The sequence below is a fragment of the Bos taurus genome, chromosome 4 (assembly GCF_002263795.3).
Source record: "Bos taurus isolate L1 Dominette 01449 registration number 42190680 breed Hereford chromosome 4, ARS-UCD2.0, whole genome shotgun sequence".
Lineage (NCBI taxonomy): Eukaryota > Metazoa > Chordata > Mammalia > Artiodactyla > Bovidae > Bos > Bos taurus.
Window position 1 is genome coordinate 106,229,752 of NC_037331.1, and position 15,450 is coordinate 106,245,201.

The following is a 15,450-nucleotide window of genomic DNA, read 5'->3' on the forward strand; positions in this document are numbered from 1 at the left end:
ATGGCATCACTGACTCGATGGACGTGAGTCTGAGTGAACTCCGGGAGTTGGTGATGGACAGGGATGCCTGGCAAGCTGCGATTCAAGGGGTCGCAAAGAGTCGGACATGACTGAGCAACTGATCTGATCTGATCTAAGGGACAGTTTTGTTTCCCATCTATGCCTCCTGGGTCTGCCCTTCGTGAGCACCACTTTGCTTGTTCAACAGATTCCTTTCTGAGCAGGAGTTCCCCTGCTCAAGTTCACTAGTAACAGAGGTGTCCAGAGATGCCAAGCTTTGGCCTCTGTTCCACTTGGTTTGGGGTTTCCCTGGTGGCTCATTGGTAAGCAATCGACCTGCAATACAGGAGACCTGGGAAATGTGGGTTTGATCCCTTGGTTGGGAAGATCCTCTGAAGGAGGAAATGGCAACGCACGCCAGTATTCTTGCCTGGAAAAATCCCATGGACAGAGGAGCCTGGTGGGCTACAGTCCATGTGGTTGCAAGAGTGTGACATGACTCAGCCACTGGACACACACACGTGCTTGGTGTCTGACTGCCCTAAAGTAGCTGTCTCCATCTCTCTGTCACTTAAAGTAGCCTGCAGAGCACCACACTCTCCTGAAAGCCCCCTTCCTTGCTGCTCTCCAAGACCACCACACAGACCCTTTCATAAGGTTGTTGTTGTTTTTTTTTTAATAAAACCCCTCTCTCTGGAAAACAAAGGGTAACATGCATGTGTGAAAGTTGCAATGAAAAGAAAAGCAGTTCATACAACTCAGTAGCAAAAAACCCAAACAATCCGATTAAAAGCTGGACAGAGCACCTGAACAGACTTTTTTCCAGAGAAGACACACAAAGGGCTGGCATTTGTATGCCAAAGGTACAGAAAAGATACTCTGCACCGCTCATCATCAGGGAAACGCAAGTCAAAGCCACAGTGAAATATCACCTCAGACCGACTAGGACGGCCAGTATTACAAAGACAAGAAATCACAGTTGTTGACAAGGATGCAGAGAAGAAGGAATCCTTGCACACTATTGTACACTACCTAAATTTGTGCAGCCACTGTAGACAACAGAAGGGTGGCCCCTCAAAAAGTTAAAATGGAATTACTACATGATCCAGCTTCTAGGTATATATCCAAAGGAACTGCATCATAAAACAATTATCCTCCAAATAAAAATAAATAAAAAAATAAAGGAAACGAAAACAGAATCTGGAAGAGATATCTGCACTTCTGTGTAAATTGCAACATTAGTCACAGTAGCAAAGCTCTAGGAACAACCTAAGTGTCCATCAATCAATAATGGATAAAGACGTGATATATATATTACACACACATACACATGGGCTTCCCAGATGGTGCAAGTGGACAAGAACCCGCCTGCCAATGCAGGAGACATGAGAGATGCAGATTTGATCCCTGGTTTGTGAAGCTCCCCTGGAGTAGGAAATGGCAACTCACTCCAATATTCCTGCCTGGAGAATCCCATGGACAGAGGAGCCTGGTGGGCTACAGTCCATAGGGTCGCAGAGTCCAACACGACTGAAATGATTTAGCACGCATGCACACACACACATACATATGTATACATACAGGTACACATATATATGTGTGTATATATATACATACACACACCAGAATATTATTCACCTATGAGAAAAGAGGAAATCTTGTCATTTGTAACAATATGGATGACTTGACGGCATTAAGCTAAGTGAAATAAGCCCATCAGATTAAGACAAATACTGCATGATATCACTTACATGTGGAATAAAAAAAAAAAAAAGGCAAACTCCTAGAAAAAGAGAGTAGAAAAGTGGTTGCCAAGGGCTGGGTGCACAGATAAAATAAGGAGAGATTGGTAACAGGATACAAAATTTCAGCTATAAGGGGAATAAGGTCTGACGGTAAAACAAGGTGACTAATAGTTAATTACACTGCATTATACAACTGAAATTTGCTAGGAGAGCAGAACTTAATTATTCTCACAAAAATAAATAAATACGTGAGGTGATGAATGTGTTAATAGATGATAGGAATCCTTTTACAATGTATATGTATATCAAATCCCTGTGATGAACACTTTAAATACCTTACAATATCAATTGTCAATTATATCTCAGTAAAGCTGAAAAATAATGATAGTAGTGAACTTTTAAAACATTTTCCTTTTCTTTGATTTCAAGATAAATTCTAGTATTTCACACTCATGTGTAATATGGCTCTTGTTTGGAAGAGATACTCTTTTACAAAGTGGAGAAAGGTTTTAGTGTTTTAAACATGGACAAGGGCACTGAATTATAATGAATGACTTTCTGAGGTCTGTTAAACTGACAATCAGAATCCCCTTTTCATCAACCACCCTTGCACTTCTAGAATTAAACTCTAAACTCAACGTGGTAATAAGTTTTTCTTTGAATTTTTTAGAATTTTATTCTTTGGGGATTTCATTCAAGATTTCCTATCTATAAGGAAAGACCCATCTGTAGCTCTCTAGATTTGTGGTTCTTATGAAAAGGTTTGGGGACCAAGGGTATGTTTGGCAAAATTAACTGTAAATTCACTTTACTGAAGTCCTGTTCATTTAGCCTCCCAAATTCTCTCAAATGCTCCACTGGCTCTCAATCCATAGCACCACTGCCTTAAAGCAAACCCATGGCACCCTGTACCCACTGCCCGCTCATTCAACCCACTCCTTACCTTGTTTTTGCACTGACCTTTTCAAATGCATATATCACGACCTGGTTTCTCTGCTTAATACCTTTCCTAGTTCCAGCATGTCTTTGGGATAAAAATGAGGAGGGGAGATGGGAGTGATGAGTATTCTCTAAATCTGTATCATAGTAGAAATTCAATAGCTAATGTCTAAATTTAGTTAATGAATAGAGATAGAAGTGTATTATTCAGTGGTACAGAGGTAACAACAGGGACCAAGAGCCTAAAGAGGGAACAACTGGTTGCCTCCAAGAAGTAAGGCATGAGTGAGGTGGGCAGGCCAGTGCACTGGTGGTCTTCATTATACCTGCCACTGGATTTTTTAAGTCATGGGCATGTATTCTTTACTTAGAAGTGCTCACTGTGAAACAGGAATGAAAAATATTCAGACTACCAAGCGTGATGCCCAGAACCCTTGCTGGGGTTGCACATGTGTTCTTTTAGTTAGAACTGTGCTTTGTGAGATGAGGGACTTCGCTGCTAGTTTAGTGGTTGAGACTCCACACTTCGATTGCAGGGGGCACAGGTTCAATCCCTGGTCTGGGAGTCAAGATCCCACATGCCATCAGGTGAGGCCAAAAAAGAGAAAAAAAAAGTCTTATATTTTATTCTTCTTTTTCCTCTATTTTTAAAATATAAGACTCAGCACAATGGCTTTGCTGGTCTGGTTCCTGCCCTGGGTCCCCATATTCTGTGTCAGCTCCAGCCATGTTGATTACTAGGGTCCTCAACTGGTAAGACAGGTCTCCATATGAACTGTGCCCTATTCTCAGAATGCCTTCCTCCAGCAGGGTTTTCTGGTTCACCATTAACCTTAAGATCCAGGTCACAGCATTCCTCCTGGGTCTCCTTCCCTGCCCCTCTGTCCAGATCAGCTGTCTCCCTGCAGGAACACGATGCCAGTCTCTGTTCACAGCCCTTCCCCAGCACACTGCAGTTATCTGGACATTTTCTGTCGCACCCAGAATCTTAGAGCTCCCTTAAAGCAGGGACCTCTAACTCCTTTTTATCCACAATGCACACACAGTAGACGCTGCATTCACAAGGAAGGAAGGAGAGAAGGAAGCAGGTTAGCAGACAGGTGCTTGCTGAGCATGATCTAAGAGCTGGAGGGAGGCAGAGGGGAACCAGGAAGTGAGAGCAGGGAGGTAAATGGAGAAAGGATGATGACGAACTGGGCTCGCCTGGAATTTCCAGATTCCTAGCTCAAGGTCACCTAAGTAGGCTTAGTTAATGATGCACTGAGAAAATCCTCCCCCCCAGCTCCTTTAAAAAATAAGCGTCTTTCAACAATGACTAGAGTTCTTAACCTCTCTGTATGGCTTAGAATTTCAGGAGTTGTCAATGGCCAGAGCCCCTTGGAGGCTGACTGGCCTTACTTTGTTAAGAACTGGCTTACAGAGAGTGTCCTGCTCACCAGCTGGTTGAGCTCATTGTCTTGAAGGAAATGCCCAGAGAAGGGTGGGCCTAGCAGGGCCCAGGTACCACCGTGGGGAAGGGTGGGGAGCAAGTGCAACCACTAGGAGGGGGAAGGCACTGGAGACAGTTGTCAGACCATATCTGAGACCCTCTCCTTCTCCCCAAGATTCTTGCAGAGCAATGAAGCTCCCAGAAAGAGACCTGCTTGGTCATCATTCATACAATCCTTCCTCTCATCCTCTAGACTGTTCGGGGATTCCTAACCAGGTTGCCCATCAGAATCAGCGGGTTGGTGGGAGGTGCGGTGGTACTTGTGATCTAATGGATGAGACTCCATGCTCCCAAGGCAGGGAGTCCAGGTTCGATCCCTGGTTGGGGAACTAAGCAACTGCGACCAAGCACACGCGCTACAACTACTAAGCCCACATCTGCTCACTGCAAAACTAGAAAAGCCCCAGCACTACAACGAATACTCGGTGCAGCCAAAATATATACATACACACATACACATACATATACACACAGATATACAGACATACACATACATATACATTCACACACACACACATACACATACATATACATACATATTCAGACACACACACACATACACATACATTCACACACACACATACATATACATATACACACATACACATATACACACATACATACAAGAATCAGCTGGGAAGCTTTGTTGCAACACATATGCCTGGGCCAACCCTGGAGACTCTAATTTGGTGCAAGAATCAAGCATCTATTTTTTTTAAGATGTAAATATTTCTACTACAGATCCCCACTTGAGAACCACTAGGCCTAAAAGGGAGGAAGATCTCATGGTTACCTTATAAGTCTACCTTCCAGGGGCTTATTTTATGTCCTAGTCTCTGTGTTTTCTCAGGAAGATTAACCCAGCAGATGTCTTTTCTCTATGGAGACATCCTTATCCATTCCCACAGAAGCAGGACTTACCCCTAGCCACCAAAAGGTTAATCACATAAAAAACTGGGGCCCACGTTGACCAACAACAAGCTGAAGAATTGATGCTTTTGAACTGTGGTTCTGGAGAAGACTCTTCAGAATCCCCTGGACTGTAAGGTGATCAAACCAGTCAATCCTAAAGGAGATCAGTCCTGAATATTCATTGGAAGGACTGATGCTGAAGCTGAAAGTCCAATACTTTGGCCACCTGATGTGAAGAACTGACTCATTGGAAAAGACTCTGATGCTGGGAAAAATTGAAGGCGGGAAGAGAAGGGGATGACAGAGGATGAGATGGTTGGATGGCATCACCGACTTGATGGACATGAGTTTGAGCAAGCTCTGGGAATTGGTGATGGACAGGGAAGCTTGGTGTGCTGCAGTGCATGGGGTCACAAAGAGTCAGACACGACTGAGCTCCTGAACTGAACTGAACTGAACCAATGATCAACACTGGAGCATAGGCAGTAGCTCAGTGGCTAGAGGTCAGAGGCAACTCCACGTCTGACTGACTCCCCACTCCTGCACTCCAGCACAGCACCTCTTATCTTGCGGGGGGGGGGGGGGGGAATATCAGGTGTGCCCAGGTACAGGTGAGTGTGGCAGGCACTGGCTACCTATCGAAGCCTGGAAACAGGAGTTCCTCAAGCAGTGGGTCCCTCTGAGGAAGAAACCTGGAATCCAGCATATTTCTCTGGAGGGAGAAATGATCTGGCTTTGTATTAAAGTTGAAGCTTCTGAAGTGAAACAGACAGGAACCCCAACCAGTACTGCCCTTACTAGCCGAGCATCTTTACCAAAGTACTTAACCTCTCACGACTTCAGATTCACCATCTTTAAAACGGTTATAAGAATTTCATTTACTTATGAGGGCATCTATGAGGATCACCCAGTATAATTCTTTAGCAACCAAAATGCGGTCCACAGAATCACAACACCAGCCTCACCCAGCAGCGAGTCAGAAACGCAGAAACTCAGGGCCCACATCAGCTTTCCTCTCTGAATCTGCTTTTTCACAAGATCTCAGAAGCACTGGAAAATGCATGGCAAGTGCTCAAAGCCAGCGCCCAATAGATGTTATTTTTACCTCCCGGGCTCTCCGTTTCTCCCACCTCTGCCTTCTCTTTAATTTGCTGTGCTTGTTCCAAAGGGAGTTGGGTAGGACCCTCAAGTAAAACAGTGTTGAGCTGGCGTACAGCTGGGTTTCAAATAACTATGGCACTTTGAATAGCGGAGTTTGTGAGGAATTGTGACATGTAGGAATTATCAAGTGTTTCCCCTGTTTAAAATCCTGAGCCTCTCATTAATTTTAGGATAAAAAGTAAAATCCTTGGGATGGCCAGCAACATCCTACATGATTTGGGAAAGATCTGCCCAGACAACCTAATCTGGAGGCTCCTGCCCCAGCTCCCTCTATTCTAACCAGTCTTCTTTCAGTTCCTAGACATTCACAAGACTCTTCTGCCCCAGGGCCTTTGTATATGCATTGTCTCTGCCTAGAATTCACTTTCCACCTTGAATTCATCGGTGCACGAATGCTCAGTTATGTCTGACTCTTTGTGACTCCATGGACTATAGCCTGCCAGGCTCCTCTGTCCACGGAAATTTCCAGGCAAGAATACTGTAGTGGGTTGCCATTTCCTCCTTCAAGGAGTCTCTCAGCATCCTGTCTTCTGATCATAAGCAAAACTCATGTGAATTGTAACAATCACAGTTTGCATTGAAATATCTATTCATTTAATTAATGTCAATCAGTCTGCAAATGGCAAAAGGCAGAGGTGAAGTGTGTTTTGCTCAGACCAGGTTGAGTTTCCAATACCTACAATAAATGCTTGGGGCACGCTTAGGCTCTCAGTAGAGGTTTGTCTAATGAATGAATTAGCAAAGTAATTTGAAGCAAAGGGCATTGGAGAGATCAAGGAAAATCATCAAAACACAGAAAGGAAATCTGATGATGGGAGATCAATACCCGCTTGCTGAACAGCAAATCAGGGGTCTAAACAATCAGAGTGATTGGTTTCACCTTAGAAAGCTTAGCAGATCTCAAGCCAAGCTGAGTATGAGGATCAATCAAGGAATTTCTTTAAAATACCAGTGCCAGGGGCCACCATTTCAGACATTCTGATGCCTCAGGTATGGGGCAGCTTAGGGATCCATAATTTTTTTTTTTTTTTTTTTACCAGATTTCTATGTTTCTAATTTGTTGATGTTGTTGTTTAGTCACTAAGCTGTGTCCAACTCTTTGTGACCCCGGGGACTGTAGCCCATCAGACTCCTCTGTCCATGGGATTTCCTAGGGAAAAATACTGGAGTGGGTTGCCATTTCCTTCTCCAGGGAATCATCCCAACCCAGGGATCAAACCTGCATCTCCTACACTGACAGGCAGTTTCTTTAGCACTGAGCCACCAAAGAAGCCCTAATAAGTAGTCTTGGTTAAAAAACTACTGATCTAGCAAGACATAGGATCTGCTCAAGTCAAACAGCTATTTGGTTTTAGAGTTAGGGCTTAAATCTAAGCCACCTAATCCCAGACTTCGAACTTTATGCTCACTTGGCAGTCTAGGGGAACTAGGATTATAATGCACTTTGTTCTGCCTAAACCAAGTAAACATTGAATGAAGACAAGAAATTAACTCATTAATTAAGAGAGTTCTTGGGAAGTCTGGGAATAGCATAACGTTTATGGCTGAGCAATGAAGCATCCTAGAGTGAAGACATTTCTTAAAATATCTCCCAAACTCCACCCTTTCCTATGACTGCTTTTGCCTAGTTTATGCCACCTTGTATAAATAAAGGAGTATTTTCTTTCCTTTCCAGTGTTTTGCGATGGTGCTCTGGGCTACTGTCGTGGAGTCCAGTGACTTTTCTAGATCCCATGAGACCCACAGAGAAAATCCTACAGTGACTGAGAGCTCTGTGTGTCCAGATTTATTAATAGAATTTAATATAAAAGTACTCATTTATCTAAGAGAAAGCTCTGTAGGCTGATTAATATGGCAACAACTGCATTAATCAAGACCCTATGTTGGTACATTTTCATATTTCTAAGACTCTCAAGCAATAGAAATGTAGAAAAAAAGAATTCCATATTATTCAATAAATGTGGCGCATCATGAAAGCAGAATCTTTCAAGTCATGGTGATAAATTTGGGAGCTCCTGATCTAATCCCAATTGACTTCCTGCTAAGAGGAACATATGGGCCCCATCAACTCAGGACCAAGGCCCAAGGGCTCATGCCGAAAATACACAGACCTTCCCTGATGCTCTTCCCTATTCAAACTGCTCACAGCTGCTTTCTTAAGCCCCACCTACCCAACCAAGAAAAGAATATTTGAAAGTCATGAGTCTTCTATTTGGGCTAATGTAGATTTTATCAAAGTGAGCAAAAGGGTAAAAATGCTGAAGGGGGAAAAGAAAGGAAAAAGAAGATGGAAAGAAAGTTAGAGCACTTAGCTATAATTATGCTTCATCTAGTCCTGAGGCAAGGGGAAGTAGCTGCTAATAATTTAGACTATCTAGACTATCTGGGTCAAAGGAACATTATATTCACAGGGACATAACTAGTCCTCCCCCAGAGAGAAAGAGACACGGTGGTAAGAAGAAGGTAAGAAAGAAGAAGGAGCCTTGGTGGTAGTCAGTTGCTCAGCATCACCCAACTCTTTGGCTAGAAGGCTATCTACATTCTGGATCTGCATTCTAGATCCAGAAAATCCCCCCCAGTCAGCCTGAAACAAAGGAAGGCTGGCAAAGAATGCATCTGAGGAATCAGAGTCAGGAGCACTGGAAATGTCCAGCCACCCCCATGCTTATCCATTTCCTTCATCATTATCACTGGCCCATCTCAGTTGGCCATCCCTTCCACGTCCTTATTTCCTGGTGTATGGTCTCCACACCAGGGACAACCTTCGTGTCCCATTTGAGACGCAGGGAACCCAGCTTCCCCCAAATGCACCTATGCCCACCTCGAACAAGGCCGCCCCACCACACTCAGCCTTGTGTTCTGCAGGCAGCAAACCCCGCTTTGTGACAGTCAGAGGCTCTGGACACATGGCCACACTGTATATACACCAAGAGGCAATTCTAAAAGCTTAGAGTGACTTGACCTACTTCAGCATTTAATAAGGCTCTTTGCCCTGTCCTTTCTTTGAGTATCCACTGCCTTTGAGCTAACTCGACTTGGGTTATTTGTTCTTTAACTCCCCCAAACTGCCCCTTTTCCAAGTCCAGGTTGAGCTATACCTCTAGCTGACCCATTCTGCATTGAGCATAAACCTCTAGCCATTGAGCTCTTCCCTGGCAAAATTGTTCCTCCTGTGTCTTTTGCTTTCTGCCCACATGCCTGCACTCCCTTTTAGGTATTTTCAGGTCACTAGGACAAGAATTTTGGTTACCTATTAAATGAACATGTACATTCAACATGCCCAGAAGCACTCATGAGAGCCTGCTCATTCTGTCACACCAAGGAGTCTCCTCCTTTCAACAGCAGACCTGGACATCTACTCCACATCTCTAGTCAGCCATCCTCAGCCCAGGTCTCTGAAGGTGACTCACAGAATGGCAAGCTAACCAGAGTAAAAGGGACCCTAGAGACTATTTCCTTCTAACTGCTACCCAATCTAGGCATCCTCTGCAGCACATTTGACAGGTGGTCAGACAGCTGATACCTCACTTTCAATGCACTCATTCTGTGTTCAGAAGCGAATGAAGGTCCGAAGAATGTCTGTGTTACTCACAGGCAGACTCAGGAAATGGACCTGGAGCACACTCTTCCTCCCTTTAGAACAACAAGGCTTCTGTTGAAGGTCACATTTACAAAGGTCTGGTCTACAGACCTTTGTGAGTAACAAGGGATTTTACAAAGGTACAGGTGAACTAAGCATTCTTTCAAAGTTCACAAGAAAGCCATCACTCCCTGGACAAGTCCACTTGTATTCATTAAGCCCCAGCTTTGGTCCCCTTAACTCCCGCCTAATTTATGTCCAGGTAATCAGGAGCCTGCCCCTGCCAGAGTCAAGGGAGTGGCATATTTCCTGGGCAGCATGGCTCTGGTTTCCAGTGCCATCACCCCATGCTAACAGCCCCTCTTATCCCCTCTAAGAGTCACCTGGAGCAGCTTCTGCTGGAATACGGTGATGTCTCGGGAGTCTGTGCGGTTGCCACTACGGGCCTTGAGAGGGCGGTGGATGCAGCACATGGTGAAGCAGATCATATAGAGCACGTACAAGGCTCCCAGGATGCAGAAGTAAGGCCGCCCATACTTTCTCCATTTGAAGTTCACCAGCTGCTTCACTGGGGTCTGCTCCAGGATCTGACGAGCCTGCCATAGAAGAAGAGGGCAGCAGGGGATGACCAACATAGTGAGTTGCAGCACCAGGTTCCCCACAGGGTCCCAGGCAGGCAGCATCATGATCAGCACAAGTGTCATTCATTCAGTTCATCTTTTCATTCATTTCTTTTACAGATGACTAGTCAGTTTCTACTATTTGTGGTGCCTCAGGCTAGTGCTGCAGATAAACCATGGCAGAAGTAAATACCAGGATCTCTGAGCTCCTCAGAGACTCTGAAGGACGAGACATAGATGGCTGAGATAGTTGAGTGAATGGAGAGTTAGGCAAGGTCTTTTATATAGTAGCAGCAGTTGCCAAGGCAGGAAGAGGTGAGAAGACATTGGCATATGAGGGGGATGTGGCAGAATCTTTTGGAGGGTGCAGGGATTATCCTGTATGAAGTAGCTGAAGGCCAGATCACGGTACCTCATGAATGCCAAGCTAAGGAGTTGGACTTTGTTATCTGAATGCAATGGAAAACTGTTGGAAGGTTCAAGCAAGCATGTAGTCAGATTTGCTCTACAAGTATTACGGACATGAGAGGAACAACAGAGGACTTGGAGAGTCGGGTGTGGCCATAATCTAAGCTGGGTAGGTTAATGCTCAGATCTAAGTGGCCAATGAGACTTTAAAGATGCTCCTGAAAGAGGATGATAGATGGCATGATGCATCTAAGAAAGTAGGAAAAGGCAAAGTCAGAGTTTAGCTGGAGGGACTACCCACAAGCAGAAAAAGTACCTTTTCCCATTGAGCCTACAGAGTAGAAGAGAGACGGGGTTGGGATGGGGGAGGCTTTCTAGACCTGCTGGGCAGAACAAGGCAGGAGGTTGAAGAAGCTCCAGTGAGAGAGCCTCTATTTTCATCATAATGAACAAATCTTGGTTGCCTGATAGAACTGAAGGTGAAGGCTGGGCTTCCAATCCCTAAGAAATCCTGCTCTGAAGAAGTTCATAGCAACCAGCCACTTTGTTCATCAGATCCTCTGATAAACCAGATCCTCTGTTTGTTAGTACCAGCGATCATCTGAGTTTTGTGGCTCTTGAGGGTTTCTAGGAAATTGTTGGGTGGCAGATAAACAATAAGAACTGTACTTTGCCACCATCTTGGAGGTTCCAGAAAGCATCAGTATTTTCTTCTTTTTATAAATCTTCAACAAACTTTCCTTTCCCTCATGTCACCCAATCCAATACTGTTTGAATGACCCATGCATTTTTCCCTCTCTGGAAATCTCTCTTTTTCCTCATCTGCCTGGTGATTCCCAATTCCTTCTAGAAGCCCCAGCTCAAGCACATCTCCTGTGACATCTTTTCTGGTCCATCCAAGCCAATGTAAACGGACCTCCAGTCTGTTGCACCATTATGTACCATTGCGTCATTAGGTACCATTCATAGTATAGACCCCAATGTTTATCTTGAAGGCTATTACAGTTACTGAGAACAGGGATGGGAAATTGACAAAGCTGTCTGAAAGGAACTGTTTTTGAGTTTGTTTCTGTATTCTCAGTTCTTGGTACAGTGTCTGGGACCCAGCAAGAAACTCAATATGCTGAATGAATAAGTGATAGGAAGCAACATCTATCTGGAGAACTCATATGCAGTGTTAGTATGAGAAAGGTAAGCAGAAGGGACCAGAGCTAAGCAGAGAGAGCAGAGTTAGGGAAGGGGTATTGATCAGCATTTTCTCCCAAAGTCTCAGGAGTCTATCCTCACCCCCATCTATTACAGGGAAGCCTCTAGAGCCAAGAATCTTGGTAAACAGACGGGCTCTGCATAGACGCCTGACAGCCCTTAATCCTCCGTGGTGTCCATACCTCCCGTTTCTTGGAGGAGACCACAAGCTCTAGAAAGGACACGTCTTCTCCCCAGGAGTCAATCTCTGTGAGGTCGTAGAGAGTGGAGGTCAGCGGCCCGCACGTCCACTGGATGTACTTCCGCTTCTGCATCAGGTGCTGGAACATCTGGGTGGACACAGGGGTGAGACGGGGGTCAGCATGTAAAGAGCAGGTCAAGGGCAACAGCACGGTTGCTTACGCCTTGGATCTGGTGGACAGCTGGGAACTGACAAGCCTCTGTTGACTTGAACCTTTAATTTGGGGCTGTCTTTCCTTCCCACAAATCCTATAAAGATCTGAAGGAGAGAATAGGCAAGGGGAGTGGAACTTTGGGTTACCACAGCAGATATTCTCAGGTAAGATTCTGTAATCCCCCTGAGTCAGAAATTCCTGAGGCTGAGGATTTTAGTGATGGAGATGGAGGTACTCCCTTTTGGGGAGTTTGGGAAGAAGGGTCAGGAGAAGGACCCCCGTGGGCCTGGGGGAGGGCCCCTCACCACAGTGTTGCCCTCCACTCCGGCCAGCTTGAAGGGGGTGAGGCCCTGGTGATTGAGCATGAGGTCCAGGGACTGCAGGTGGTCCCCTCGCCTGTCGTAGGACAGCAGCAGGTTGTACATCTGGCAGGCAAAGGTTTTGTTGGGCTGGAGGACGAGGATGTGCAACACTGTGTTTCCTGGGAGAGGACACGGGGTGTCACATGACCCCTGGGACCAGAGTCCCTGTCGTTCCCCAGGACAACCCCCCACCCCGGGGCGGGGGGGGGGGCCTGAGGGCGGTCCCAGCCCCTCCCCTCTCCCCTGCCACCCCAGCCTCCCAGCGCCCCCTCCAGCCCAGCTCTTACCCAGGGAGTCCTGGGCCCGGATGTCAGCACCGTGCTCAATGAGCAGCCTCACAATCTCCTCGCTGCCCATGCAGGCGGCAAAGGACAGAGGGTGCTCCCCTGGAGAGGCAGAGGCCCGGGCGTGAGATGCAGGCGGGGAGCGGGGAGGGGCGGTGTCTCCAAGCAACCGCCACTCCCTCCCTGGTCTCCGCTCTGGGCCTAGGGCCCCTTGTCAGCAGGACCAGAGGCGGGGATGCTGGAGGGGGCCTGGGGTGTGGGTGGAGGCTTGGCTCTGGCCTTTGGCCTTATGAGGGCCGACCTCTCCTAGTCTCCCCAGGCACGGGGCCTCCTCAGCCCACCCTCCCTTGACTGGTGCCCACCCCCATCCTCCCAGCCCCGGTCCTGCTCTCACCAAAGTAGATGAGGTTGTGAGGAGTGAGACGGAAGGCGGAGCCTATAGCCCTCGCAGAGACACTGGCCCCTTGGGCGAGCAGGGCTTTCACGAGGTTCACGTTCCGGTTCATGACTGCTATGTGCAGGGCCGTCTGACCTGGACAAGAGAGCCGTCTGTCAGGGTGTCTATTCCCAACTCTCTCTGAGACACGGCATCCCCCCTGGCTTCCAGGAGATCCCTGAAATCCTTGCATGGATTTCCTCCCTTGACTCAGCAGAATGGTGTGAGACTGAGCCCCAGACGTCCCTCAGGCAGGTCCACTTAGCTGTCTCCGCCTCTTGACTACTGCGGGTGGCATATAAGGGTAATCACTCTAGTGCAGCTATGAAAGAGAGAGAGTTCCGTTCTTCATGGAACGTGAAAGGAGTTGAAGGGAAATAACAAATGGCTAAAGCAGGTCCCAGACACTCACAGCCAAGACCAGGACCTCTGCCTTCCTCCCACACTCCTGAGCACCCATCACTCCTTCCCCGACCTACCCTCAGAGGCTCATTGTAAGAGGTGACTTCAGACTCTCCCCTACTTGGGTCCACCTTGAAAAACCATGGAGACACCTCACCTACAAATGGCTCACAGATGGCAGGCTCCTTGACCAGCTCAGGGGCAGCCTCCATCAGCACCATGGCGGCCTCCAGGTTGTCATAGAGGGCGGCCACGTGCAGTGCCGTCTCCCCGACAGCCCCTGGAGCAGAGGAGACAGGGACATCAACATTTTCCAGAGACACGCTCCACCGCCCCTTGGCAGAAACCCTCAGAGTGCCTTGCGGGGCATGGCCGGGGCCTCTGCCCCATCTCCACCACTTCTAATTCGGATCTCACCTCGTTGCCGGAAGTCACAGTTTCGGTCCAGCAGAAGTTTCTTCAGGACACACAGGTCATTGTCCTTGGCTGCCCGAAGCAGAGGAGACTCTCGAATCCTGGCAGAGGATGAACGGAGTCAGGCAGAGACAGAATGGCAGAGAGGCCAAGAGCAGAGAGGAAGAGAGTCCTTGTCCTCCTGGACGGACAGCGGCCACACGGAATGCATGGTGACACGTTGCCGTGTTGTCTCCTGGACCCTAGCTCAGGGTCCCCGTGGGGCGGCATTACTACCTCTTCCCACCAGTGGTGGGGGGACTCCTGGCTCAGCTGACTAAGCAGCAGAGTACCTGAGGGAGGGGGGCACGGGGGAGGGAATGGCTGGTCCTGGTGGGCCTGGCCAAGTCATTCTAGCTGAGTCCATGTTTCAGGAACTTGGGAATCAGTAGCGGGTGGAGGAGAGGGAATTTCTGCCCAGTTTCATCCCTGCTCCCAGGCCTGCTGAACCGGCTCTCTTTAGTTTAGAGGAGCCGGAGAGACTGGGAGGGGGCTGAGAGAGAGGCCAGCTATTGTTCTGACTCCCTGGGGGCTATCCAGATGCACATTCTTGCTGTGGGGAGGGAGAGTTCTGAGATGGACTATGAAGGATCCATCCTTCCTTAAGTGTCCTCCTTCGACTCAAGAGTCTGAACGTGCTGTCTGCAAGAGCGCGTGGCTGTGAGCTTCTCTGAGTGTGTGCATCTCAGAGTGGGTGGGAGGAGCCCCACGGAGATACTCCTCCTGTGGTACCTCTGCGGGTTAATCTTTGTCTCTCCCCTGCCTGTGTGAGCCAGACAAGAGATAATGCCGAAGCCGGTTCCTGCTGGGCAAGTATGTGTTGGCTCTGAAGGTGGACACACGGATGGCAGGTTGAGGGTCAGGAGGGGAGAGGTGAAGGGCCGGTAAACAGACTGATGGTGGGCGGTTCCTGTGATGACCCCTAGCCCCCCGTTCCTCTCTTCCAATGGTCCCCCGAGCCAGGGGAAAGAAGCTTTTTATCTGAAGAAGCTTTTGATCTCAAGGTATGGCTCAGGTCCGCCCCTCACTGAAGTTCTCTCCAGAGAGATCGGGTGGAG

General features: G+C 47.4%; 1 protein-coding gene across 1 annotated transcript in view; it reads right to left on the minus strand.

The window, feature by feature from the left end:
• The window catches only part of TRPV5 (transient receptor potential cation channel subfamily V member 5), a 33,108-nt gene that overhangs the window by 14,711 nt on the left and 2,947 nt on the right, over positions 1-15,450 (minus strand). Inside the window, exons 3-9 of the mRNA XM_010804626.4 lie at positions 14,357-14,454; positions 14,097-14,219; positions 13,496-13,633; positions 13,105-13,203; positions 12,761-12,936; positions 12,243-12,389; positions 10,210-10,422 (exon numbers count right to left, since the gene is read on the minus strand). Coding sequence (XP_010802928.1) covers positions 10,210-10,422; positions 12,243-12,389; positions 12,761-12,936; positions 13,105-13,203; positions 13,496-13,633; positions 14,097-14,219; positions 14,357-14,454 — 994 coding nt within the window. The remainder of the gene's footprint in view (positions 1-10,209; positions 10,423-12,242; positions 12,390-12,760; positions 12,937-13,104; positions 13,204-13,495; positions 13,634-14,096; positions 14,220-14,356; positions 14,455-15,450) is intronic.